Raw genomic sequence first — 26,918 nt, forward strand, 5'->3', positions numbered from 1 at the left:
TATATTTCTTATTATACAGAGGTGCAACCTTGTAAGCACTTCATAGGCTTGTTTACTACTTGTTGACAGCCAGAAGGGTTTCAGTTTGTGAAACCAATCAAGCCATGCAGTTCATTGCTGATAAATTTATGTCGATATTTATACCTGTGCTTTATTCTGCCGAATGCAGAAACGAAACCACATGTTTATGTAAGATTAATTTGGACAATGGCGAACATGATAGGGCTTACCACCTTGGACCTTGTTTTCCAGATCAGGACCACAGACTGCCTAAATTCTGTCTCTTGGTTTCAAGACCAGATTTGAAACTTCAGTGCCTCTCACATTGACGAATGCATAAAAATTGTCATTTGTCTTTGGATGGGTGTCAGAATCATTGCAATGGCGAGACATAATTGTGACTGCAAAACTGTAATTTTGTTTTAATTTTATGATACTCAAGATTTTTTTAATGTTGTGCATGTCCATGGAATAGGAATAAATGCCTGGATGTCTGCAACAAGCAAGAATTAAGCCTGCCGTGATCAAAACTCACAATGAATAATGGGGGAAAAAAATATTGTGCCTGACAGCTGCCACCTAGGCAATCTTCAGTCATCTTTCTGTCAGCTTCTGTCTTTGCATAAATTGTTCAAATGGGAAATCTGTATTCTACTAAAACAGGAGATGGTTGGAAATGCTTCTTTGCGTAGACCTATACTTGCTGGTTGTAAAATTTCTTTTAGAACACAACTGATCAGTGGTAATGCATGAAACATGGTGGTTGAGTGAAGTGGCCCCATGAACCACACATATATATGTATATATATATATATATATATATAGAGAGAGAGAGAGAGAGAGAGAGAGAGAGAGAGAGAGAGGGAGCTTTGAGTTTACGAACTAACAAATTCAACGCCAACTGTTCTGATAGGCTACAGCCCTGTTGTTGTTTATCGGACAATTGACCATTTTCCCTGCTGCATATTGTAAAGCTTTACTGCATCTGACGAAGTTGTAATATATACCTGACACCATCTTGCGTCTCAGGACACACCAGTGTCCTAAACATGGGCAAAACTAGGTCTGCATAAAATGAGGCTAGGTCACAAACAGTGATAAAGTTATTTGAAACAGCTTGCAATGGACCTGGTGAATTTAATGACAGTTTGATGAGGTGTTAACACTCATGGAAAGTAATCTACTTTCACCGCTCTTAAATTAACAGGCATTTTACCAGCTTCAAAACATTCTGTATTTGAGGCTATGTTAAGGTAATATGCACCTCGAAAGTGAACTTTTGCTCAAACTTTCCTCAGTGAAACTTTCAACCATTCTCTTACCAAAGCAAGAAGAAAAATCAGGGGTCACCGTGCAAACTTTGGTCCTAGAGAGACAAATAACTTGCGATTTCTCGATATTTGGAATTCAAAATGGCCGCCATCCCTGTGTTGACTCTATGAGAAAAAATAAAATTTTCGATTTTCGAAAAACTAAGACAGTGAAAGCTTTTCTTTCGCCAAGAGCTTCAAAATGAGCCCCCACAAGTGGTAGGTCAGAAGAAAATTGATAAAATTTGACGGCCCGAATTTCTGTCCCCGAGGCGCGTTCTACCTTAATAGTATACCACAACATGGTATGTGCATATACACTGGCATGAACATGAGCGCACACACACACACACACTCTCATTTATCATACAAAAATAAACACAAAGCAGAATTTCTTTTGAAACAAATACAGGGGTGTTATAATTTTCTTTATGTGAGAATTTACAAAGGATCACATCATCAAAAATCGGGATTTTCAAAATAATACAAACAAATACTCACCAAAGCTGAAATAAGTCACAAGAATTCATTACAGATTAAAAGAAGATACCTTCAGTGTGTGAAAAGCATCGTGAATTACAGCGTAGGCGGGGAAGGCTGGGCAGGCGGGAGTGTTTTGCAGGGAGTGACGTGTAGAGTGGTGGGTTTATAACTGGTATTTGAATTGCTACTTCAACGGATTTTTCTTTCAAAGGCAACTTCTGAGTGTAAAGTCAACTTTGTACAACATTACTGTCTAGAAAACCATTACATTTACAAAGGAGAGTGAATCGGAGGGTGGCAACTCTGTCACTTGGGTTAAACTTGGACAGCCAACTGAGAGACGTGGTGGCTAGACCTTTGCTTGGATAGTGGGCTGGATGAAAAACATGAAAAATACTGGCACATGACAATAAAAGTTTTGAACTACACTTTATGAAATCACATTGATAAAATGTCTAACAAATGACATAATAAGTGACAGTGTGGTAGCTCACCAGGAGAGGTGCTTTTGTGTTGCATTAGTGGCGAACACTTGTAAAAAATACCTGTGTCAATTATATTGTACAGACCACACATTATAAATGACTACACAATGAAATGCCGTGTTGAATGCTGCATTATGGACATATAAGATTTGCCAGGATCTTTCCTTATTCCATTGCCATTTTAGCCCTAAAGAAATTTATTTTGATTTTCTTTTTATGCTAAGTTTTTACCCAACAGGTCTGTTGTGCTGTTGATATATGCTGCTGAAGGACAAATTTTCTGCACTTTGGAGCAAAATCAATTTGGCCGACTTGCATGCTACGCTATCAGTTTAAGTACAGCTATGTTACTTTTTGTTTGATCAAGTCAACTTACATCTGGTCATCACAATACATGCTCAACTTGACGACGAAACGGTTTTCAACAGTGCATATTTGAATTCACACATTTTTTGATCAAAAATGTGGGCGTCTTACTATTTTGAAATACAGACCTTCAGCGGTTTACATTCTTGGGGAATGATGCAACGAATTAGCAAAAATCCTTTCATTGATTGAGTGTGGCCTCTTTTCGTATGAAGTCATTTGTGTTGCGGTTAAGTGAAACAAGAGTTCTATATCGTTCAGGTACGCAACATCTCTGTAGGTCAATAACTGTACCATAAAACTTCAAAATCTCTTTGGTAAATCCAAGTTAACCATACTAGAACAAATCGCCCAACAAATTCACAAGAATGAGATTTACAAAATTTCTGTATGATTTCAAGAATTGTTTGACGTGCAGTTATAGCGTTACCCTCTAGATAACATGCCCCCTTAACTATGGCGTGTTCTCTGTAAGATGAACCTAACCTGCCCTAATCTGTAAATAATAGAATCATCTGCACTATGTTAATGCCTGGGCAAATGCAAATTTACACACAAAAAGGGGGTAGAAAGTTTGGAGAAATTGTTGAAACAAACTGAGAATCACTATAATGGCAGTATAATCATAAAAACAAGCAAAAGGTGGAAACTTACAAGCATTACTTGATGGTTTAAAAAAAATGACGAGTTTTGTAGGCCCACCCTTTTTGTCCTTTGTAATTTGAAGTGAGTCCTGTTTCAAATTAACTAAAAAAAACATGCTTAGTTTTTTTTGAAATTTATGTTAAGTACCACCAGCCTATGAGCTAATTCAAACTAAGCGTATAAAAGATGTGATGCAGAAACTCCCCTCACTTTTTTGTTCTCACAATAAGTTCTGACCGTATATTTTAGATGAAACCCCCTCCCCACAGAAATGTCATCAAAATTAGTTTTTCACCTGCACCTACAAACTGTCTACATTTATTTATTTTATACACAGACTCAAGAAAAAAAGCCATCACTGACACACCTCTGAGGAAAGAAAGTTAACCTTACAAACTGTCACAATTCAGCAGTAATTGTAGGAAACGCTGAAAACAAGTGTGTTATTTTCAATTTTAAAAGACTTTTCAGCTATCATCTGTCTACAGTACTAAAGCGGTGCGATTTTGTTGACAAAAAGTCCCCGTATTTTTTATACTCAATAGATAATACAACTACTAAAACACAGTTTGCCATTGAAAACGTCATCAGAATTACTTTGTTTATGAAGAGTCCAACTTAAAACATATACACTGGGACATGAGTAGTACATCAACAGGTTTCAGTTATTTCAAAATTTTACTATTTTTCAGTTTTTTTTTTTTCTGTCTGCAGGGGTACATGTTACTATGGCAACAGCACATCTGCTTCTTGTACAGCATCAGCTGTGATCTAGCTGGCCGTCTTCCAACTGCTCGTGGCTTTGATTTCCCGCCATTACAGGAAGTAATCTGGAGTTCTACGAGTGACATGCGGTTCTCCTCGTCGGGGTGCAGGGTCAAATTGTAAGCTAAGGGCAGAAAAACAGACGAGTTGTACATCAGTGCTTTCATGTATGCCATTAATGTTGTATGCCAGATAGACCTACACAAGATTTTACATGAACACTTTTGTTTCAACTTGATTTTTGAAATAATATGTTGCACACTCTATTATCAAGGCAAATTTTGTGAAAAACCATGTCATTAATTTCATATTGTTGTCTGAACTGTAGAAGAAGGTCATTTTGCAGCCAGATAGCGCAGTAAAATGTCAATTTTGAAAAGGAATGCTAACAATTATGAACTGATTTTACGGTATATTTTCACATTTGAGAGGAAAATTAGGTGTCAAAGTTGATAGCATTTTGGTGAGTACATTGTGTCAAATTTGGATTTAGCGCATGACACAAACATTGAACCACTAAATCTACAAATCTGGGTGATTTGATAAATTTTCTGCCTATTTTTCTCATCCTTGTATCACCACGACTAGATCAGGTATCGAGTTGAATCAAAATTCCCCAAATGATTTGTATAAATATTGTCATACATAAGAAGGCCCACTTACAATGAATATTTGAGAGCGTCGTCTAGTTCCATAATAGCAGCCTGGTTGCCACATCTATAACAGTAGTTGGGTGCACTGAAGATAGTCACAACGTTACGGTCATGGCACCAATTGTAACCCTGCATAAGACAAAACACAGTGTATGGTATATCACACCACTTGTACAAGGTAGCAGCTAACTACAGTACGGCCAATCAGTAACCTTGTACCTTTGAGGGGGGCCAATACGTAAGCTTATTCCTTGTAGGGGGCCAATAAACCAGTTTGTACATTTGGGGGACGTATCTGACCTCACTCTTAAACAACAAAATATTCACCTTTTCATTTCTAGATTCAAAACCTCTCATTTTAATTTGGCGGCTGGACCAATAAAAAGATTTCAAATTGAGAGAAAAGTCAGATCAAGAGAGAACAAATATAAATGTCTTGTCTCCTGAAAGTTACATGGAAAACGTTTAGCAATCAACATATTGATTGTTTGCATATATACAAGTTTCAGTTATGTTACAATACAATTTTTGCTCTGGAAAACCTGAAGAACCATGGCTAAACCTTCTTTATGAAAACAATGGAGGTGTTCTTATGGGGCTTTCCACCGCTTTTTGAAGCAGTGTGGGTCCAGCCTACTGCAGTTTTGCCATTTCTTTTCTCTTTTGTTGATCTTAACTTAATTTTTAAATGCACATGAACAAAACAGTTCCATGCTTGTCATACTGTATATCCCAAAGTCGGTACGGTACACCCATACTCCGGTCTAAAGTCTGCTTGTAACAGTCATGCAGCATTTTCACGGTAACTGTTACCATTGGGAACTCACCTCCATGACCAGCTGATGTGCTCTTGATACAAGTGTGAGACCGTTACTGTGGTTGAAGGTTTCTGAAATGTCTTGACCAAATGTGTAGCCAGCACCACGAGGGGAGATACCCCAGCCACCTCTGTCATCGGGATCTGACCAGAGTAAATCACACATTGGTCCCTGCATGGGGAGAGAGGGAAAAATATGAGTTAACCTGTTATCCCCTAATGCCCTGTAAACTGGTCTACGATCAGCATTGATAATAATGAGGGTTGGGCTAAACCAAGGTTGGGAAATGGGTAAGTTAGACTGTGCCATGTTTTGCAACGATCATCAACTGACATTCTAGCATGAGCTGAGATGCTGCATAAATTTTTAACAAGGTCGTATACGATGCTTTGAGAATGCTTTGTACGTTGTATGAAATAATTTTCAAAGAAGCCATAGGTCAGAAAATTGGATAACTGCAACTACATGATTGGAAATCGTAAAAGTAACATGCCAATATTACATTATGCAATAATGTACCCCTTCATGGTCCATAATGGACAAAACACACTTTGCATGACCTAATGTACACGGTAAAGCCGAGTACATTATGGGATACAAAGTTTGCTTGAGTCCATTATGGGCCTGGAAGACGTACATTATTGCTATTATTTAATAGATTTGCCAATGACAAGGAATTTGTTGATGTAGAAAACATCCAGGCCCTCAATGCTGGATAATTGGATACATGATCAGTAATAATTTGAGGGGATGATGTCACAAAATTCACTGGTGTTGACAAAGCTATGATATGATTTTGAATATACACCATTCTCACTGTCTTCCATTGCAGAGCAATCAAGAGTAATCAGCCTATTTGAATCAATAATGAGCTTTTGTTTTGGTCACAGAAATCACTCTTGAATGGTTGAATTTTATTAATGTTTCTATTGAGCTCAAGACTTAATCACAAATTTGCACTTAAACTGACTTCTAATAGCAGTGTTGTTTTAAACAGACATCCACACTCAATTATTGAGAGACAATTAACGCATGACTGATCAAAATCAAATGGGACTGGTGAAATAGTTTAATTTGCAAATTCGTGCAAAACTGAGTATAATTTCAACCAAATTCGGTCAAGTAATTGTAAACTGTGATCTCATTGGAATCAAAAGGATTGACAGATCTAAAATTTGTAAACGGGCAGTTGTTTTCACAGATCAGTTTATCAAAATCTTCATACAATATACGATAAATGTTGGTTGACCTAGCTCATTTATAATAATTGTGCTGAAGGCAAAAGAGGCTGGGTTAGTGAACACACTGTGCCGACACAGTACATGTATTCAACATGGCAGATGTTGAATTCCTCAAAGCTGTGGAATTTTTGGAAAATTTCTCTCACCTCATGTGGAACTTCTTGGATACGATCTAAAGCTCTGATGTGATCTAGGGTGTCAATAGACGGTGACAGGCCTCCATGGAGACAGAATATCTGTAACGAATCAATGGAAAATGATGAGTGTATAACGGCTAGGTACATTTGAGATGTTTCAGAAGGCCACGCTGCTAGAAATATTTAGCCAATGGTGACATATTACACCTGTGTGTTACAAGAGTATGCTTTTTGTCACCCTGATATTTTTTTAAATTTCAGTTATTTCCTGCATATTTTTCCCAATGTATTTGTACCTCCACGGATTACAATTTGAGACCGAACATGGCGCACTGTATAAAAGTATCCTAGTTCTAAACATTTGCCATTACTTTTGTAATTCATTGGAAATGTTTGTGACGAGGCAGTTAACTTTGAAATACAGAGTCTTGGTGAAAACCATTTTGGTGGAAAATAGATTGAAGTGTACAAATGGAAGATGGCATCTTTCGATATCAGGAAATGAATTTACTCGGCTCATTCCATGCATGAAATTGATCTATTCATTCTCTGCTGTAATTTTATACAAAACAAGATTGTATTTCAAGAATTAATCAAGTAGTTTTGGTACAGCACCTCTAAAAGGATAACAAAAACCTCCCAGCAAAGCCTGCAAAACTGATTTGTGTAACACAGCCTGGAATGTTGCAAAAAAAACAACCCTAGATATCTGCACTCTGGACAGAGTGGCAAATTTCCTGCAGGAGCTATTCACACAAGCTGTGATGATATTGGTGATGTGTGGGTGTTTTATGTAAAGGTCATCAGATGCCGCAGGACACTGAAGATGAGACTTTGACTAGAAAGGAACGTGGCCACACATACATCCCCTGTGATAACCTTGTATCAAGCTGTACAAGTCACAACAAAACCAATCAAGAATTTTGTAACCAATTACATCCAATGAGAGCGCTTGTAAGAAAAATAACGATTACCAATTTTCTTTTTTTTCATGAAAATATAAAAATGCAGATCCGCATGCTATAGAGATGTTCTCGTTATCTGTCTCATACATGTGCATTGAATAAATAGGCGTACAAAAATATCATGATCACAGCAAAAATATACATGTATATTTCATTGGTAGTTGAAATGAACTTTAAATATTGATAACAAATTTTGCAGCGACGTCGTCTTTCAGAAATCTGCCCAGAGGGGAATGAAAAGCTCCATGTGAGGGAGACTGACACTGTATAATTGCAAGAAGAGGAGAGACTGACTTCGTGTTATTGCAAGATGAGATGATCTCAGGTGTGCTGAACTGTGATTCCTTGGGATGCCCTGGGGGGAATGTTTCTTAAAATGGGAAATGACTTAACAGCAGCTGACCAGATGGTTTCAAATCTCACGCATGAACACACATAAAACAAGGCCACGATTTCCATATTGTTACACAATATCTGCCAAGATTTCATTATACAATGTCTGCCCAGAGGGATAATGCTACATATTTGTTAATATGATTATTAATTTTTCTTCTTGACCACGACATTTCTAGCTTGTCACTCCATTTGTTGACAATTTGATTTTGCATACAACACTGTACCAACACAACATGGTCAGTGTTTCATCCAGGATGGCATCAACAGGGTGATTTTCCCCCTTTACCAAAAATTTAATACCAAAAATTTAAGGGGGGGATTTCACCAGTTCATTTATTCTACTTGTATCTCTAAGGTGTGATTGAAATAGTTAAATATGGGGAGGGGAGCTTTACAAATTACTAGGGGTGCTAACATGTCAACAGAGGGGGAATCCGCCATTCCCCTGTCTAGATGAAACCCTGCATGGTGGCACGGCTCTCCCTTATCTGTTTCTAAGCTGATATGGGACAGAACATAAAAACTTACCTGGCCGTCTACTAGAGCTGTTAGTGGTAGGTAATCAAACAAATCTGTAAAATATTTCCATACATTTGCATTTCCGTACTTCCGCAGGCATTCGTCGTAAAAACCATAAACTTGTGTAATCTGCCTACTTTCATGGTTGCCCCGTAATATTGTAATACGTTCCCTAAAACGGACCTGTGGACGGCAAGAAGAGAGAACAGAGTATGAGTGTGGCTGTCGGATAAAAACACTTCCTGCAGGACTTTCCCTCAGAGCATATCAACTCAGTGTATATCCTGATATTGACACATCTTAGAGAAACATGGTGACATGAAAATACCACCCACAGCTTAAACACAGCCTTTCAATAATTGATGAACTTCACGTTCAGATGAGTAGTAGTTCACTGCTTTTGAATTTCCAAAGAGAAAACTTGGCCATCACAGACTCATTCACATCAGTTCTATCAATTTTGCAAGGTGAACTATCAGCAAACCATCTCATGGAAGCACAAACCCACGCATTGTACATGTGTGTACAGTAGGTTAGAACACTATATCTCATTTCACAGCTTATAAATTTGGGAAAATCATACTTTTTGTGCTTCCTTTGAAAATGAGAATTTAAAAATCAAGAAATTTAATTGCTGCATGTCACAAAATATGCAGCATGAGGCACTGTGCTGTACTTGTACCTGAATTGTGTAGTTACAGGATGCAGGATGTATGGTAGCAGATATTTTATCGGAAAAGTTCTTTGCAGTGCTGGTACGCCAATTTATTTCTGCCATGAAATTGAAACTGAAATGAAACTTTGCTGCATACATTGTGCAGCTGCTTTGAAGGGAATCACATATCTATGTTGTTATGCACGACTGGCAGTCATCTGATACTGTTCGACTCTGATGATGCTGACTGAAGGCGGCCAAGCTCCATCACTTGTGAAATGGCCCGAGTGTGTAAAAAAAACACCTCTTTGATATTTTCTTGAACATTTTAAATACTTTTTTCCACATTTTGCGTTGATACTTAAGTTCCCGCCATAGAAACGAACAAGGTGAAGGTATTTATATGCAGTTCCAATGTTGTTGACCTCAAAAAACCTGTCATCTGAACTAATGTAACATTCAAGGTTGATGTCAGGATGACTCATTTTCCCTGTAGAATCAAAATAATTTGCTGTACAAAATTCAGCCGAGAAGAAAGCACTATATTTCATGATTCTGCTCTCTAAAACACATCAATTCATTTTCCATTATGGTGAATACAAATCTACTCAGGCTTGGGAGGCTAAAAGAAACAGACTATAATAGTTATAATTATTTTTTCACCACTTTGAATTTTATGGAACATTCATTTTCTGCACATGATATCCCTGAAATTACTAAACAAATGGCTCATTGAATCAAATGGAACTTTAAGCGGATAATTTTGACGACATGTCCATCCAAAATAAAACTGACCACTACGTGAAACAAAATTCACCCCTGCTGATGTGAAATGTGACAATTTTGGGAAGAACTGGATTTATGCAAAGCGTATGAAATGGAAGTTAAATTGACCGTGAAGCAAACCTGACAGGTATGCACTTACCTTAAGAGCTACTAATAGGGTTACAGTTTCTACAGAATAATAACCACGGTCTACGTAGTCACCCATAAATAGGTAGTTTGTATCTGGAGATCTGCCGCCGATTCGGAACAGTTCCATAAGGTCATGAAATTGACCGTGAACATCTCCGCACACAGTCACTGGGCACCTTACTTCTTGTACATTTGATTCTTTGCTGAGAATTTCTTTAGCCTGCAAAAAAGAATGCAGAGATATGAGATACTGAAATGGCTATGTGTGTTGCATGTTTTATGGCACGTAGTATAGACTTTTGCCTCACACTGTATGCATGCACTGAGCATCTATGTGTATTTCACTGACTTGAAAAATCATTTTTGAAAATCTCAATGACACAAGAGCATTAAAATTACCATATTTTCAGCTGAAAAGTTTTGACTCTGATCATGGTTTCTGAATGACTTGTGTTTCAATTTTCTGTAATATGCACATTAGTTCATAATAACAAGGCCTGCTGAAGTTTTTGTCATGACTACATTATCCCTTTTCCAGCCAAGCGCCCCTGTCTGTTATCCTGCCAAGTCCGTAGAAAACGGCCCCCATAATATGTGCCTGCAAAAGATTGGCTCTCCTGCACGTTATCCTGCCAGGCTTTTTGGCAGTACCGCCCATTTTCAGGGTAGTTTTAGCCCTACTTATACGTGTTAGACTTTGATAATTTCTACATGCCCGTAATCAGGGGAAGGTGCTCAAGGCGACCGGCTTTGTTTGCCCCTGGGAGTGCGTCATTTTATTGCCGTTTCAAGCTTATTTTTTCAGAAATAAACTCCTTCAGTATTGCACACGTCCGCTAGGCACAAACATCACCTAACTCGTCTGTTAGTCAGAGACCCTGGGGGTCGTGCTAGGGGTGCGGCAGCACTGGCAAACCTGTCCTGTTTCCCCAGGGTAGGGTCAATTGAATACGTACCTTCAACGACTTGGCAGTGTAGCACAAAACTACGTTTTTGCCGTTGTTCTAACGGCATGGCTGAGCCATTGAGGCACAGCTTCCAAGTAGTTTCGCCAGCTCGTTTGGGAGTTGGCTTACGAGTGTTACCGTTCATAACCGACTTAATCGAGCGGTCCTCAGTCAGGTACGGTTTGTACCGCCATGGCTTGGGCTGCAGCTTACCAGTGATAACCAGTCACCCAAGTTGTCAGTCTCACTTTTGCGATGCACGGGTACAACGCAATATGCTTCCATTGTTCTAGCCATCCACGTCTCCACATGCCTGGCAGCCATTGTGGCTAGCTGGTTTGCATAACAAAAGCAGTCGGTGCTCAGTACAGGCGGTATCACCGTAGCATTGACCTCATGTCCCCTGAATTCTCGGTACGCAAATAGCGTACGTAGCAACCAAAGTCGGCGGCAAGAGGATACGTTTGCCTGCAAACCAGAGCCAATTCGGACGATGGAATAAATAAAAAATCCAAAGCCACGTCCATTGAATGGCACGGCCAAGGCTGTGAAGGACGTTGCCTGGCTTGAACTTGGAGAGCTGAAGCAGCAGCAATCTGTATAGTGCCAGCTAGCCAAGTACCGTCCAACTCCGCCAGAAAACGTCACCATGCTATCCTGCCAAGTCCGCTAAAAAGCAGTAAAAAAAACCCAGCCCCCCTCGGGTGTGGGGGACTGGCGGACAGGTTTCTGCACCTTTCCCTGTCTATCGACTCCCTGCGAACCCATTTCGAGGGGAAAATGTGTTCCTTGTCAGAAAACCTGTCCTCGGATGACCCCTAAACGCACAGGGGATAGCAAAACGTAGTGCCGTCGACTTGGCAGGAAAAGGGGTACCCAAAATGGGCCCGATTTCCACCGAGTTGGTAGAAAAACGGTCACCAGTGCTTAGATTCTTGCTACACCGAATTCCGAGCGGATTTTCACCGACTTGGCAGGAAAAGGGTTAAAGCATGGCTGGAACAAAATTTATAGGGATTATATTACAATTATCACAAAATTGTGTGTAGATTGTTTTCTCTTACAACATACATGTGTACTGGGCCAGGCAGTGAGGTCAGAATTCACACATGTAAATTCAAACTTGCTCAAGTTTCAGAGATAACTTTCTTTTGATAAACTAAAAGCAACAGTCAAAGGTATTATTACATTCTAAAGTATACAGCATTTAGTATATGCACTTTTCAAAATCTGATACCATGACATTTTAAAATACACGATTGTATCTGCAGCACATATACGCACTTTTCAAAGTCTGATAGGATTTGTATTTCAGAAATTGAAAGCATGTTACTTGTTAGACAAGTCTGTGTCATCGCTGTGGCAGCTACTAGGTGGAATAAAATTCACTTGAGAATTTTTCAAGATTACATTTCATTGAGGCAGTGACATAATGTTACATTATGATAGTCGATTGAAGCACAGTCGCTTATCGTTCGATACACGGCGAGGGCCCCTTTAAGCATTTGAAAGAGAGGAAATTCAGAAACAAATGCTATTGCTGCATTCAGAGATGGATTTCCCTCATAAAAAGTCACAATTTATTCAATAAACCAGCACAAATGGCTTCCACTACATCTTTAAACTCACTATTCTCCGTCCATCAAAATTGGTCTTCTCCGCATTTTGGGGTCTAATTTCCGAGGTGACCCTTGCTAACAACAGCTGCCGTACACTCATTGGCTCAATCAGCACACCCGATTTGAATGTTTCAAGCGATTGCAGAACTGATGAGCAATCACAGCACCGCTTCTTTCAAATGTAACGCAGCTGTTGTAAGAAATGAAAATTCTGTTTCCCAACTTCCGACATTTCTGATGCATACAGCAGCCCTTGTTGTGTATTGAACCACAAGCGACACTGGATAAAAGCAACTGAACACAGCCATGAGCATACTAAAGTGAATTCGCATTCAAGCAAGAATCGCTGTAACTAGATGTAAAACAGAGGACGGTTATCAAGACTTCTGATGGAAAAAGTCTTCAATTTAGACACCCCACAGGCAAAGAATTAGTTTTTGCACATACCTGACAATCTATATCAAATTGCACAAAGTATCAAGGATTTTTTACTATTTATTATAACATTTTCTTTGGATTACAGACTGGCTACCAAGGCAAAAAAAAACCATACCACGATGACCTTAAGTTTGATGAGCAAATGATAAAATTTTCTTGTTTCTAAAGACTTCCTGTGAGCTTTAAATTTCTGGTCACATGACAAATGTCGCAACACTTGAAGCACCACCACACTATGGGGTTGTTACTGTGAAAGATAATGACTTGATTTGTTTGTGGCTGCTAGAAAAGGAGGGACTAATAAGGTCACCTGATGGAAATGAACTTCATAGTAGCATATCAAATACTCATTAGCAGACTGGTAACCATGGAGATCTGTCCCATGCCAGACAACCTAATAATATAGCAATTTTGTTTTTGTTCAACACTGGGTAGAGATTTATTTCATGATAAAGACGAGACTTCTCAACTTTCACATTAATCCATTGTAGATTTTAAATTTGACTGTCAAACAAAACAGACCCTACAGCGTGTACATGTATGTATACAGGGTAGTTTGTCATTGCCACATAATTGTTTCTGTCATGTCTTCAAGTCACTTAATCTATCAATCGCACAGATGCATCTTGATTTCATTTGTGAACTGATGATGCATTGCAACTGCTGTTGATCTTCACAAGAGAGGCCAACTCCGGGTTAGCCAAGTTCACACACGGGGCACGGGGCACGTAGTCATTGTGGATAATGACGTCAAGCTTATGTGAAAGCAATTCACTGACGTCAGATATATAAATTCAGTCTGAAAAATTGACTAATTTTCTAAAAATTCTAAATCAATATCTAAATACCCGGATTCATGTATATGGATATTTGAAACTCTCCTGTACTGCTCACAACATGAAAGCCAATTTTTAATTTATTCATCATATGCTATGTTTTATGTGCCGCGCTCTACATATTTTTTAAATATTATTTATATATCAGTGTACTATCGCAGAGTTAATCTATCATATAAATGTCGCTAGGGTTTTTCTGGTCATTTTGATTTTACCAGAGTCCCCCTTGTATTCATTGTACATGTATATCAAATTCAAAGCAATAAACATTACCGGTAGGTAACAGCTGAGATCTGATGTTATTTTACCATTTAGTAAACATCCCATAAACCATACATATATAACAACTGTGTTTCATATCACAGACATCATGCATGTATGATAACTGTGCTCCATATTTTCAAAACTTCAGCAAATTGATATTGCAATTATGAAAGCCCAAGCACGGAAAAGTTTCAAACTTGCCATTCAAGTCACTGCTTGTGTGTACACATGTATCACAGAAGATACCTACACACACGCTGACACACATATACACAGACATGCACATGTATTACCGTATTCCTCCGATTCTAAGACCCCGCCCGTTTATAAGACCCCCCAGGATTATTTTATCGATTCGTAATTGGCCGTTAGTTCGTTTATAAGACCCCCCAGGGGGGTACACCCGAATTTTGACTGGAACAATAGAGCCATTGTCATGTAATGAGACCAGAGTATCCACAACACCTACGCTGCTTATCAAAGTCACAAACAAGTGTCAAAGTGAAGTATCAAACCTCACACACACACACACGCACACTATTGTTGGGGTTTGGAACATGTCAGTCGGGAACAGTGCTATCATTTCCTGGCGATACTACACTTGGATTTCACTACCTAAATGAACAATATAAAAGAGTTGGATTTTTTAGCGTCTCGATCTAGTACAATGTCGTCTTTTCGTTACTGTCATTTTGCTACCATCAAAATAAGCAGATTTTTCAACATCTGATTATGTACGAATCGAACATTTCGATGCAATTTGGCTACCATGAAATGAACATTTAGGATAGTCGGGTTTTCGGACTTGTCGATCAAGTACGATTCGCTCATTTCATCACGATCAAACAAACACAATTTACACTCATACAAACACAAAAAAGTTTGGGTATCAGTTGTTCTCTTTTTGGAGACTGTTGTGGCCCTTAAAAGGGCCGTTTCATTTTTTTGGTCAGCGGCATGATTTGATCTGTTTTAGTGAATATGTACGGTGAAAACAGTACCTCGGACTGATTGCTTTAGCAGAGGTACAGCCGCATTATTTGCCAAAACACCGACGTGACATTTCTCTGCCATGCCAACTCTTGGAGAATGGATGAATGCTTTCTTCTTTGCCTTCAAGTAGTATTTTTTGTTGACTGACACGTCACGATCGATGATATTCGAAAGTAACCGTGCCCGGTATGAGTGCTGCATCTCGCTTCAAACTTTCAACTTTGCAACTATCTTGAACAACGGCTACAGCATTTCGATCGTGTATGTTGTCTGCATCTCGGCGAAGTTCATACGGCAAACAAAGTTCTAGCTGATTGCGACGGTAGTTAGGCATGCCGACAGCGAGAATGTTTTTAATAATTACTTTTTTTCTTGCCCATGACGACCGTGCACTGTCTTATGACTTTTCGGCTCATAAAGTCTACAATAAATCGACGCATTTTATAGGATCTTGTGACGATGTCGGGAAACCCTTTTGTTGCCGTTATCAATAGAAAATTTGGGACGTGTGAATGACACGAGCTTTGAACTTGCTTCGCTCAACTTTTACACTTTTGTTTTCATACTACTGAGGCAAAGACTACGGCACATAAAAAGTTGCTCTTTAAATGGTGTGCTTATAAAGATTTTTTCAACAGTTTTCTATCAGGTAAGGTATCTTTTGTGATCATTGTGAATAGCTGCACGTTTTCTCTTACGTTCAAATTTACCATTAAAGTATAAAAAGATTTTTTCAACAGATTTCTATCACGTAAGTTTTCTTTTGTGATCATTGTGAAGCGCTGCAAGTTTTCTCTTACGTTCAACTTTACCGTATAAGCAACCAGTGAAAATAGAAATATCATTGGCATCGTAAAATCTTTCAAAAAGACTTAATGACGACGATATCGACTTCGACTGGTTTGACTTAGATGAAGAGGGCAATTATTGTGTTGACAAACGAAACGCGATATCCAAAGTTTCTTCCGCGCATGAACTGAAAATTCTTTGAATTTCTTCCGTTTATGTTTCATCAATTTTGTAGTTTTTCTCATGCAATGAAGGTATTTATTGTTTGAACGGCATTTGTGTGTGTCCTTTCCTGAACTAGTCCCAGCAATGAGTAGAACGATAGTGTAACAGATTTTCAAGATTATGCACGCTTTCGAAGTCTTGCGAGGGAAAAATACCCAACTTCATAAGCTTAAACGGCCCTATATAGGCCTACTTACAGTTAGAACAAAAACGTGCATGATCGTACCATATTCCGAACAGTTGATCATAGATGACTGAATTCCACATCAGGAGACATTTCGGTCATCGATACAAGTAATAAGAAAAACTTCAGGGTGTATTGCCAAAAATTCAACACATCAAATATAAAGCAGATTGGCGCAACAATCTTTCGTCTCGGCCAGCCGATGATCTTTCGTCTCGGCCAGCCGATGCCTCAACACTTTACCTGTTCGAGCCTGCCTGTTCGTAAGATCACATTTCGTTTCGAGATACGGTTAGACTTTGAAACTAGGAGCAAAATAATAAAACTCACGACGTGTAATTGATTGTTTATTTTAAGGAGTACAGTAAGTGAAAATCGTACATAGAAAACATCGGACGGACACCATCCCACTGAACTGAATTTTACCTTGACCTCATGCACTGACACCTTTGACCTATTGCGTAAATTGACCAATCACAGCCAGCGGAACTTCAGGGACTTTACTCATTGTCTGACCTTTGTGGCCATGCTATGGGGAGCTAGCTGCTGCTGCTGAGGAACGTACTTGTTCATGTTGTTGTACAAAGTGGTGATTATCTATTCACGAAATACAAAGATTTATTGCTATCGTATTGTTTAGTAAAAGAAGGATGGCAAATACGTTATATTTCAAGACTTGTGGATCTCCACTAATTTATACTTGTACAGATTTGACTGCCAGTATCTACACAGCATGGCCATGAGTCGATATCACAAGTATGAGTTGTCTGTAGCGTGAATCAAAAAATCATTGGCATAAAAAATTTGCATAACATTGCATAAATTAGCATAAATTAACTTCGACGTTCGTTTCGCGGTGACATCCGTTTATTAGACCCCCCATATCTTTTTCGTCATCTTGGTTCTGAAAAGGGGATCTTAGAGTCGGAGGAATACAGTATACGTATTACATTTAATAATGCATACAGTATATTCATAATAGTAAATTCAGCAATATATAAAACAGCTGCACACAGTTTTTTTCACAGCATACATACATATACTCTGGGATCTGTGTAAGTGTGTGTATGTGCCAAAGTGACAAACATTGACACCAACACAAAATGACATTCTTATCCTGCAAACATTTCTGGCCTAAGGCAAAATAGGTTACAGGTTTTGATTGATGGCTGAAAGTACAGCTGTAGCTGTTATGGTAAAAATAAATAATTCAGGTACACAGATGCTCTTTCCTTAAAAATTCAGTTTTCCATTGGTCCTGTGAATAATGCATAAACATTTTGGTAAAATAAATATAGATAATTGGGTAGTGGGGATGGGCTTTACTTACCCCCCACCCCATACCCCCACTTGTGATTTACATTTTGATGAAAGATCTTTCAAGAGGGTGGCATTTTTTAAGTAAAACATATTAAGCAGTTTAGATAGTCAAACACCTTTAATGAACTTTGGTTTGATACGAGAGATATTTTAGTTAATGTAGGTCAATTGTATGGCTATAATAGGGCAGTGCTATTATCATGGCATCTGTGGAATCTGCCGTCACTTCTCTCACACTCCACTACAGCTGAAGGGATGACTGTCACAAAGGTCATAGGCAACTTCTATTTTTGGATTGGTAACTTTTGCCAAAGCTTTGGGAGGCCTGGCAAGCCAACAGAAAAGTGTGCTTATATATTTTTCAATTTGAAAATATTTCCTCTCAGAAAAGATGTGAAAAAAAGGGAGGGACAATTGCTTCAATTTTTTGGGAGGTGATGTATAGAGATGCTGCATGCCTGTAGAATCTCAGATTACTGAAGTACATTGCCATATTTAATCGCTTAACCAGATATCCACAGTGTAGCTTGATCTGATGATAACTATGGGTTTACTGTGATATCGGGATGAAAACTGGGCTATAGTATAATTGTGTCAATGTATAGGAGGATTTAAAAGGTATGCCAATTGAAAGCATTATTCAAGCATTTTGTCATTGGTGGACGTAATAAATGCTATTTATGCGACAATCTTTTGAGAGAATTCTTTTAAACTAGTACTAATACACTATTCATATAATCCCCTCTCTGTTGTACATGTATGTTAGAATTCTGAGTGTGTTTGCTCTTTGGAATTCTAGCAAAGCATACTAAACAGAGAGATCCATTCTCAGGGACAACCTATCCATTGTATTACCATTGGATGATTTCCAATCATAAAAATGTACGACTACAAAACCATTGGACAATTGGCAAATAAGACATGTAAATTACCTATAGCCATCCTTTTGTTTTGCAACTTTCCAAATTCCATGCTATGTGTGTGTATATGTTACAGCTGCATGAGCCTTGTAAAATTGATAAACATTGCATTGTTTATGAATATCTGATTTGATGCAGTGTTATTGCATAGACAGTAGAGAAAGAATAATTTCTCTACTGACTATGGTTATTGTTGCAAAAAAATTGTCTCAAAAAACTGAAACTTGTCTGTGTTAGCGCTGGGTTTGGAAAGCTGTTAGCCACTGTGGCGAATAGTTTCAAATTTTATTAGCCACAGACAAATTTTATTAGCCACACACTTTTACGAAAACAAAGCTTTCTATAATGCTATAATCTCCAATGTCGGTTGCATGCACAAGAATAAACTATCAACACATCAACCTTGTATCCAATTGTCTTCATTTTAACAGTGGAAATTGCTTGATTCTGGACCCCGATGTAGCCCTGCGTACGATGCTGTGTGTTCCGCTACAGCTAATCGCCCCGCTCACCACAAAGCGAGTGAGCGGGGCGATTAGCTGTAGCGGAACACACAGCATCGTACGCAGGGCTAGACCCCGATGCAAATCGACAGCAGCACGCAACGTTGAGACCACGATTAAAATGAACTGCAACACGGAAGGTTGGGACCGCGATGCAAATCAACAGCATGACAGCAACACTGAACGTTCGGACTGCGATTAAAATAGAAGTTTGGTTACACGTAATTACGTTCCATCAGTAGGCCTACACGTAGCGTCTTTGTCACGTCATACAAGATGTCGCGTAAATGTGGCACAGACGTTCGGAACGTCATCAAACGACACTTCCACATGTAGTCTTAATTACGTGTAGTAATTTTTAGATTTTCTTGGTGATTTGCGGGAATTTAGACAGGAAATCTCGTTAAGTACTAGTATGAGTATCATTGTAAATTAGCAAACATCTTTGATATCAGAAAATTCCGTAGAGTTCACCTGCACAAAGACGTACGTGCTATGATTTCCTGACATAAATGAAATGTTGTCCAATTCAACTTTTTACCTGAAGCTGTCACAAAAATTTCCGTAAACCTCATAAATAACTGTATTACAGAAAATCGGTAAATTTAATGCGAGGATACAACGAGCTTGAATAGTCCTCGCGTAGAGAAATTAATTGTTTCTTAAAACTTAGACGAATTTCGTATGTTTCTGAAAAAACAATACGGCAAAATCAACCAAAAAAATCACAACTGAGCATGGATACGCGTACGCCACTGTGTGCCTTCAGACGTACACGTAATTAGATTATAACCTCTCTAATGAACAACAACACGGAACGTCGAGACCGCGATGCAAATCGACAACAACATGGAATGCCTCGCTGGGATAGCGATTTTAATGAACATCAATAGGGGGCCATGAGGACCGCGATGCAAATCGACCACCATTAAAATAAGACCTCGATTAAAATGCGCAACAAGGAACGTCTAGACCACGATGCAAATAAATTTCAACACCGAACTTTGTGACCACGATTAAAATGCGTGTGTCTGCTGTAGCAAAAGTTTCAATTCTCGCGAGTGTTCGCTTTGCTTGCTGTACACTAGACAAAATGACGTCAAATTTATCGCGAGACTAGGGCTCGATTGCGTCTGCCTGCATTTTCAATTCTCGCGATAGTCATTTATGTGCATGCTGTACACTATACAAATTGACGTCAAATCTCTCGCGAGACTTGGCTCGATTGCAATTGCGTACGTCGGAGAGAACAATACGGAAATAGATATAGTTTTTTCGCGAATCGCCGAAAGAGAAGCGCAGATCAACAAAAGACTAAAAAACCCACGTTTTCAACAAAAATCACTTTCGCCACTGTGGCGAATTAGGATCGATTTTTCTTCGCCACTGCTGATTTCAATTCGCATTTGCGAACGTGGCGAATGGGCAGCGCGAACACAGCTTGTTCAAAAAGCCTAACGTCCTATCAATTTAGGTATTCATTAATTTATCATTCATTTAACAACAATCTATCAATAACTTTAGAAGTTCACAATATATGAATGCATGCTAGAACTTCATTGAATGCATGTCTATTACAAAGACAAATTCATGGTCAAAACAAGTAACTGTGGACTACAACAGTAATTTGATATTTCCAATATAATCACACATGTAGATTACTGGTGGGCTTTGGTTGAATGAAATAATCATAACTTCATAAGAACATTTGATATGTACATGTACTTTGAATGGCTAGTCTCGCTTGTAATCGGTACCCCTTCATCGGAATTCAACTTATAGGATGTGAACTCTTAACTCCTCTGGATTGGTTTTTTGTTTTCAGAAATAAGAAGGCAGTTCGTAGAAATAGTTATAATTGACAAAACTATCATAATCTGAATGTGCCACATTACAGTTAAGTGTGTTCAATGTTATTGAAAGAACTGGGAAGCACCAAGCATTGCTCTCACATTCAAACTTGTGTGTTCAACAACATAATTTAAACCTACGACCTTTCAGATCAAAAACTATATGTGTCAACTCTGAGACCTGTCACATTCATCTATTTCCTATTCCAGTGCATTTGACCTAATTTGAGTTCTGTCGGCTCAAGAGCTGACTATCAGTAATTCAAACTGAACCATAGATGACAATCAAAAACTATTTCAGAGGAGGTTGACGTAGAACGGAAATACACCCACATGTACTTGTAAGAGATTATATGTCTGCATTGCCCACAATTTAGTTTTTTTTTCAAAAAAATAAGGTCAAGTTGTACTTCTTAATCAGAGGAAAGGGTAGAAATCAACCTTGACAGACACCATCAGTTGTGCTATCTTGTCTTTCAAGTTCTTATTGGCCACTGACATTTAGTGCTATTTGTTGTAAATCTTACATATTACTGTCAATTTGGCTTATTCGATGTAATATCAGGAAGTAAATTCTCTCAGTATCGTGATTTGTCAATCTGACATCCACGAACCAGGAATCTAGAAACGTGACCAGAAACAGTTCTCTGGGTTCAAAGGTCACTAAATGGGCCTACTTAATGTTCTCCTGGTCCAAAAAATTTGTCAACGCTGGAGGAGGTGTAGGGTAAAACTGAGTGCAGGACTGTCAAATCAGGTTGCAGGGCCATTAATTAAAATCACATAATGTACCTACATTTTGGTCTTCCGACCATCAAAAGCTGAACGTATTTGCCCTTCATCATACGATGGTTTCTACCAATAAAGATAGTAATGGTGTCTTTTGAAGTGCATGTACATGCATACACAGCCAGGCTATATAACTGATGAATTGTTTGTAGTGACGATATCAATAATGCACTACATGTATGTCACTCTAATATCTTATTCTATGACAAATATGACTTGTGTATTTTGTCAAAACAAAATATGGTATTGTATCGTATTATCACAGGTGACGTGACAGCAGTGAACATACAACAACTCAGTAAACAAAATGACTCATACGTACTATTATAGCAAAATGCATTGCGTGACGGCACAGCCTTTTTTTAATACATAACCACCACACATTGGTCCAACACATAATTTTCAAAAGCTCAGTGGGAGCTGTGTTCTTAGCAACAGGGAGTGGGGTGTGTGTGTGTGTGACAGAGGGGAGGGGGATGAAGCCTTGATTGGACCAGTCCATGGGAACAAATAAGGCTTTATGGGTCAGCTTACAACAGTAGGCACCTTGTCCTTATCTACCTTAGATTAAGAACACAATGACTCATGCCTATTTTGTGAGGAACGAGATCTCACCATTGTAATTCTCCTTACATAATACATCATACGTTATGTGGTCTGATTGCAGGGGTTTGCTTTGCATATGCAATTTGCCATGGGATTAATAGGTGAACTATATCTGTGACAAGTTGTTTGCAATTGGGTCTTTTCAAATTTACATGTATGTTTGCAGACAAATTTATGATAAATACCAGGTTTGATGGTGGACTTGCTGATTTATGGAGTAATATTGGAAATCACTCTTAGTATAGGCGTAACTAACTAAGACTGTGTTTTGGAAGTGGGGAAGAATTAAAGGATAGAATACAGGATTTCATATTTTATTTCAAAGGTATGACATACCTGGGGAAGAGTTACTCAACGTGATGTGATGGTGATAACAATGGGATTGTAAAGCTGTGCAAAGTTTTAGACTTCCATGAAATAAATGCTGAAGCCACATGCAGAGAACCGCTGTTGGATTTTACGTTTATCAGCACATTGTGTGTGGACTTAACTTGTACAGTGGTAGGTGTCAATAATCAACACCTGTCACAATGTTCCATTAGTTGATACAATGATAGCGCTGTCATCACTTGGTCACACTCACAGAAATGTTAGTTTTACCATAGACAGTAGTACCACCATTAATTAATTAATTTAACTGATATTGTCTTTCATACAAATTACGGCTTTCTGTTTAATTAAATCACAACTTATAATCCCTTCAGCTATTTAGTTTAAAATTTCCAAACAACTTGCTTAGTTTTTATATCATGATGTTTTGAAAACTAGGACGGGGAGAACCATCCTTATTCCAAGATCTACAGAGAAGATAGGAGAAAAATTTAATTTGGAATTGTATGGCTTCCTCACGAAGAGATGGGGGAAAATGTCTGTGTTATGACACTGATGGACATGGTCGTACATATCAATGTTGTAACCTCATGCTCAACTCAAGGCAACTTGGTCCATAAAAAGTGGCAGTAACCTTGGTAAATTTTCCAAAATGACAGTGTTTGGGCCAAATGAAAGTGTGTGTTATCAATCATTTGGCTGTAAATAGTGCACCAGCTGGTGAGCATGTTTTGTTTTGTTTTGTTTTTGGCGTGAATTAACTATTTATAACTTGTAGCTATAAATGTTTTGTGCTGTCTAGCCTGTCACACGTTTTTGTGAAGCATAAACCCTCCTTGTTGGCACACCTCAATCCTGTGACAGTCATCAAACTTAATACCTTTCTATGCAATTCACAGTTTGAAGATCTGTCACCATTTTTAGATTAACCAATTTAAAATTTAAATAAGGACAAGTGAAGTTTGGCAACTTGTGATGTGAAAGGTTTTTAAATGACGGTGACTTTGCTTATATTTGTTTGCAGGCAATATCCGGACTGCACTTTAGGTTAACTCCATCGCATTTAGGAACAGATAATATAAAATGAGAAATTGATACAATGGAAGGAAAATTACGAAGTAAATTTACTGATGGCATTGCCTTGAGGACCCACTTTACTGCGCCGATAACTCTTTGAATTTCATTGCTGTTACGTAGCCATGACCCGAAGGAATGCGATACGATGCAGTCAGCCACAGACAGACAGACATGGCCGCCTTTGAATGCATGCGCAAATCTAGATACCCCTCGCCGATCGCGCTACCGTTAAACTGGGAGGTAGAACAGATTCACTCTAGTCGTTCGCACAGTACTCAGTGCATTTCAGAAATGGCAAAGATTTTCATACTTTCAACGCCTGTAGAAAAGTACTTTTCCTTCACAACCGGCGAGAGACATGCATAAATAGACGCAAACCGGCTCGATCAGACTTGCACGCTACGCCGTGTCGGCCATGTTTTTTCCCCTGAACCTTGTCACTACGGTTGGCAACGCAAATATAAGATAACACCTCTCATAATGTTGACAATTTCGTCGGATAAAGTAAAAGGTTAGGTAGCTGGTGTCTTAGACTTTACAAGTCACCCCAAAACATTTTGCTCATCTAAAAAATAATCCAGATTACATACCTTTTCGCAAAGTTGTTTGACCTGATTTTCTTGAAGTTGTTTGCATTCATTCAATTGCTCGATCCAACTATCAAGTTCTTTGAGTTGGTTTTTATCATCCATCTTTTGCATCAGTTATTTTCAAAACGGTAGTAAATGTTGGATTAAATATTTAGAATACAATTGTTTGGTTCCGTTGGGACAATGACTATGGTAGTGCACCTCCACAACGGATAGAAGTCGGTGAAAAAATCCAGAAATTTACGCTCTTCAACTCTAATATGGCCGCCACACCAATTTGTATTGCCGGTGACGTCATAACGTTCCTAGTTTCCGATTGCTTACAAACCGCTCTGAACCGGGTTGCCGAAACAATCCGAAGGGCGGGAAGCAGACGCTCAGAGGGCGCCATCAACGACTTTCAGAGGAGTGGAAGTCTTTTACTGGTGTCGCGATCAGTGGAGCCTGGGTGTTCTTCGTCACCAGACATTTCATATATTATGGTATCATTAGCATTATCGACATTAGCGACTTTTTTTTAGAAGTAGCATGCGCCTCGAAAGTGAAAGACTTCAAACTTTCCTCAAGTTATATTACAACCATTCTCTTTCAAAATCAAGAATAAAAATTGGAAGTCATCGTGCAAATTTTGGTACTAGAGAATAAGATTATCCAAAATTTACCGATTTTTGAAATACAAAATAGTCGCCATTCCTGTGTTAACTCTATAGAGAAAACTTAAAATTTTCGATTTTCGAAAAACTAAGACGGCGAAAAGTTTTCTTACACCAAGAGCTTTAAAATGAACCCCCACAAGTGGAAGATCAGAAAAGAATTGAAAAAGTTTTAGAGTCCGTATAAATGTCAGCGAGGGACATTCTACCGTAAAGTCACATTTGCGGCTGTCTATTACACATTTCCTTACCACAAATTGTCAAAAGTTAGTAATTGGAGATTTGATTCCTTTGCTTTCGTTATGCTTTCTATTAAGTTGTAACTAGGAACTACTTGCTGTTTTTTACCAAAGTTTTCATTTTCAGAGTCAATAAACTAAATTTCCACGATAAAAGGAAAGAAAATAGAGAGAAAACGGGATTTAAAAAACGCACAAGACATGGAGAAATAAAATATATGTTTAAGCAAAATCCTTTGTTGGTGTTTTTTCGGTTTCATCATGAAAATTCGGTATGCTTACTCTATTTATTTGCACTAGTGCTGTGTTTTAAGGCTACTTTTTGCGAAGTGCACTCACTGTGTTCTTTTGTTAATTCGCAACTTGCCGTCGATTTTAGACATTGTAAAATTGAGTCTTTTCACTCAGTTGTACCCTTCAAGGATGACGAGAGGGTTGTTGAGCGAATATCTCCCTCACACGATAGGTAATTTTGTTATAAGTAAGGGTGCGTTCCTCACACCGAAAAAACGAAACAAAATAAGAACCCAACGTTACCAAAGCACCCCAACCTTTTGAAAGGTGTTTCAAAACAGGAACTTATCTGTCCCTGGAATAAGTCCATGTCAAAATATACATGTGTCACTATTTATAAAACGTTTAATATATGACTTTTCTTGATGCCAGAGTACTTAAACATTGCATAAGCACAGACAGTAGAGGGCCGAGGGGGTATAAGATATTGCACATGGTGTTGAACTTGAAGATGACAAACAAAACAATCATAATTATGGTGTAATACTTGTTGCCAGTGCATATTCTAGATAAATCTTGTATTCTTTATCTTACTCACGTGTTGAAATATGGAATATCCCGCACCGATATCTGAAAACTCCATTTTTCCTTCAAGTTGTTGTTGTAATATACTCATATTTGTCTTTTGTAGGTCATAATTGCCTTTGGGAACCAGTGTCAAGGTATGAACTCGGAGTCATAATGCGTGTGGAATATTCCCTAAAAAATAATTGTAAAAATCCTAAAATCTTGTGTTCGGGCTGCCCGTGAATTTGCTGAAGCGTGCACAATAAATGGAAATTATTCATTCCGGCAATGTTTCTACATACACGGTAGAATGCCCTGGTGACACAGAAATGAAAAGCTACAAATGTTGGTCACTGGACTCGGATGCCCAGGGGTATACCCTACCTCCCCTTTCAACATTGGTTGGGTAGTGCCCGGAAATATTTAAACTGGAATGTCCACTTGCCGACGAAACACTTTGCTTCTCGTTGAAAACTATTCCCTTGACCCTGTGCACACACATGATTGTGGGCCGTGGTGGCGGGCAATCGTGACTTGAACCAACTTTCGGCGTGTACTGTGGACTGCTCATTGTGCCCACAAATGGGTGAGG

General features: G+C 38.6%; 1 protein-coding gene across 1 annotated transcript; it reads right to left on the reverse strand.

Annotated features, from left to right (window-relative positions):
* Positions 1-1,701: 1,701 nt before the first annotated feature.
* On the reverse strand, positions 1,702-24,962 carry LOC139122748 (serine/threonine-protein phosphatase 2A catalytic subunit beta isoform). The gene is made up of 7 exons (XM_070688431.1): positions 24,634-24,962; positions 10,364-10,573; positions 8,793-8,966; positions 6,913-7,002; positions 5,535-5,696; positions 4,718-4,836; positions 1,702-4,178 (listed from the first exon to the last, which is right to left on the reverse strand). The coding sequence occupies exons 1-7, from the start codon at positions 24,742-24,744 to the stop codon at positions 4,106-4,108; spliced, it is 939 nt and encodes a 312-aa protein (XP_070544532.1). The 5' UTR covers positions 24,745-24,962; the 3' UTR covers positions 1,702-4,105.
* Between the last annotated feature and the right edge of the window lie 1,956 nt (positions 24,963-26,918).

This window comes from Ptychodera flava, chromosome 22 (genome assembly GCF_041260155.1).
Source record: "Ptychodera flava strain L36383 chromosome 22, AS_Pfla_20210202, whole genome shotgun sequence".
In the NCBI taxonomy this organism is placed as follows: domain Eukaryota; kingdom Metazoa; phylum Hemichordata; class Enteropneusta; family Ptychoderidae; genus Ptychodera; species Ptychodera flava.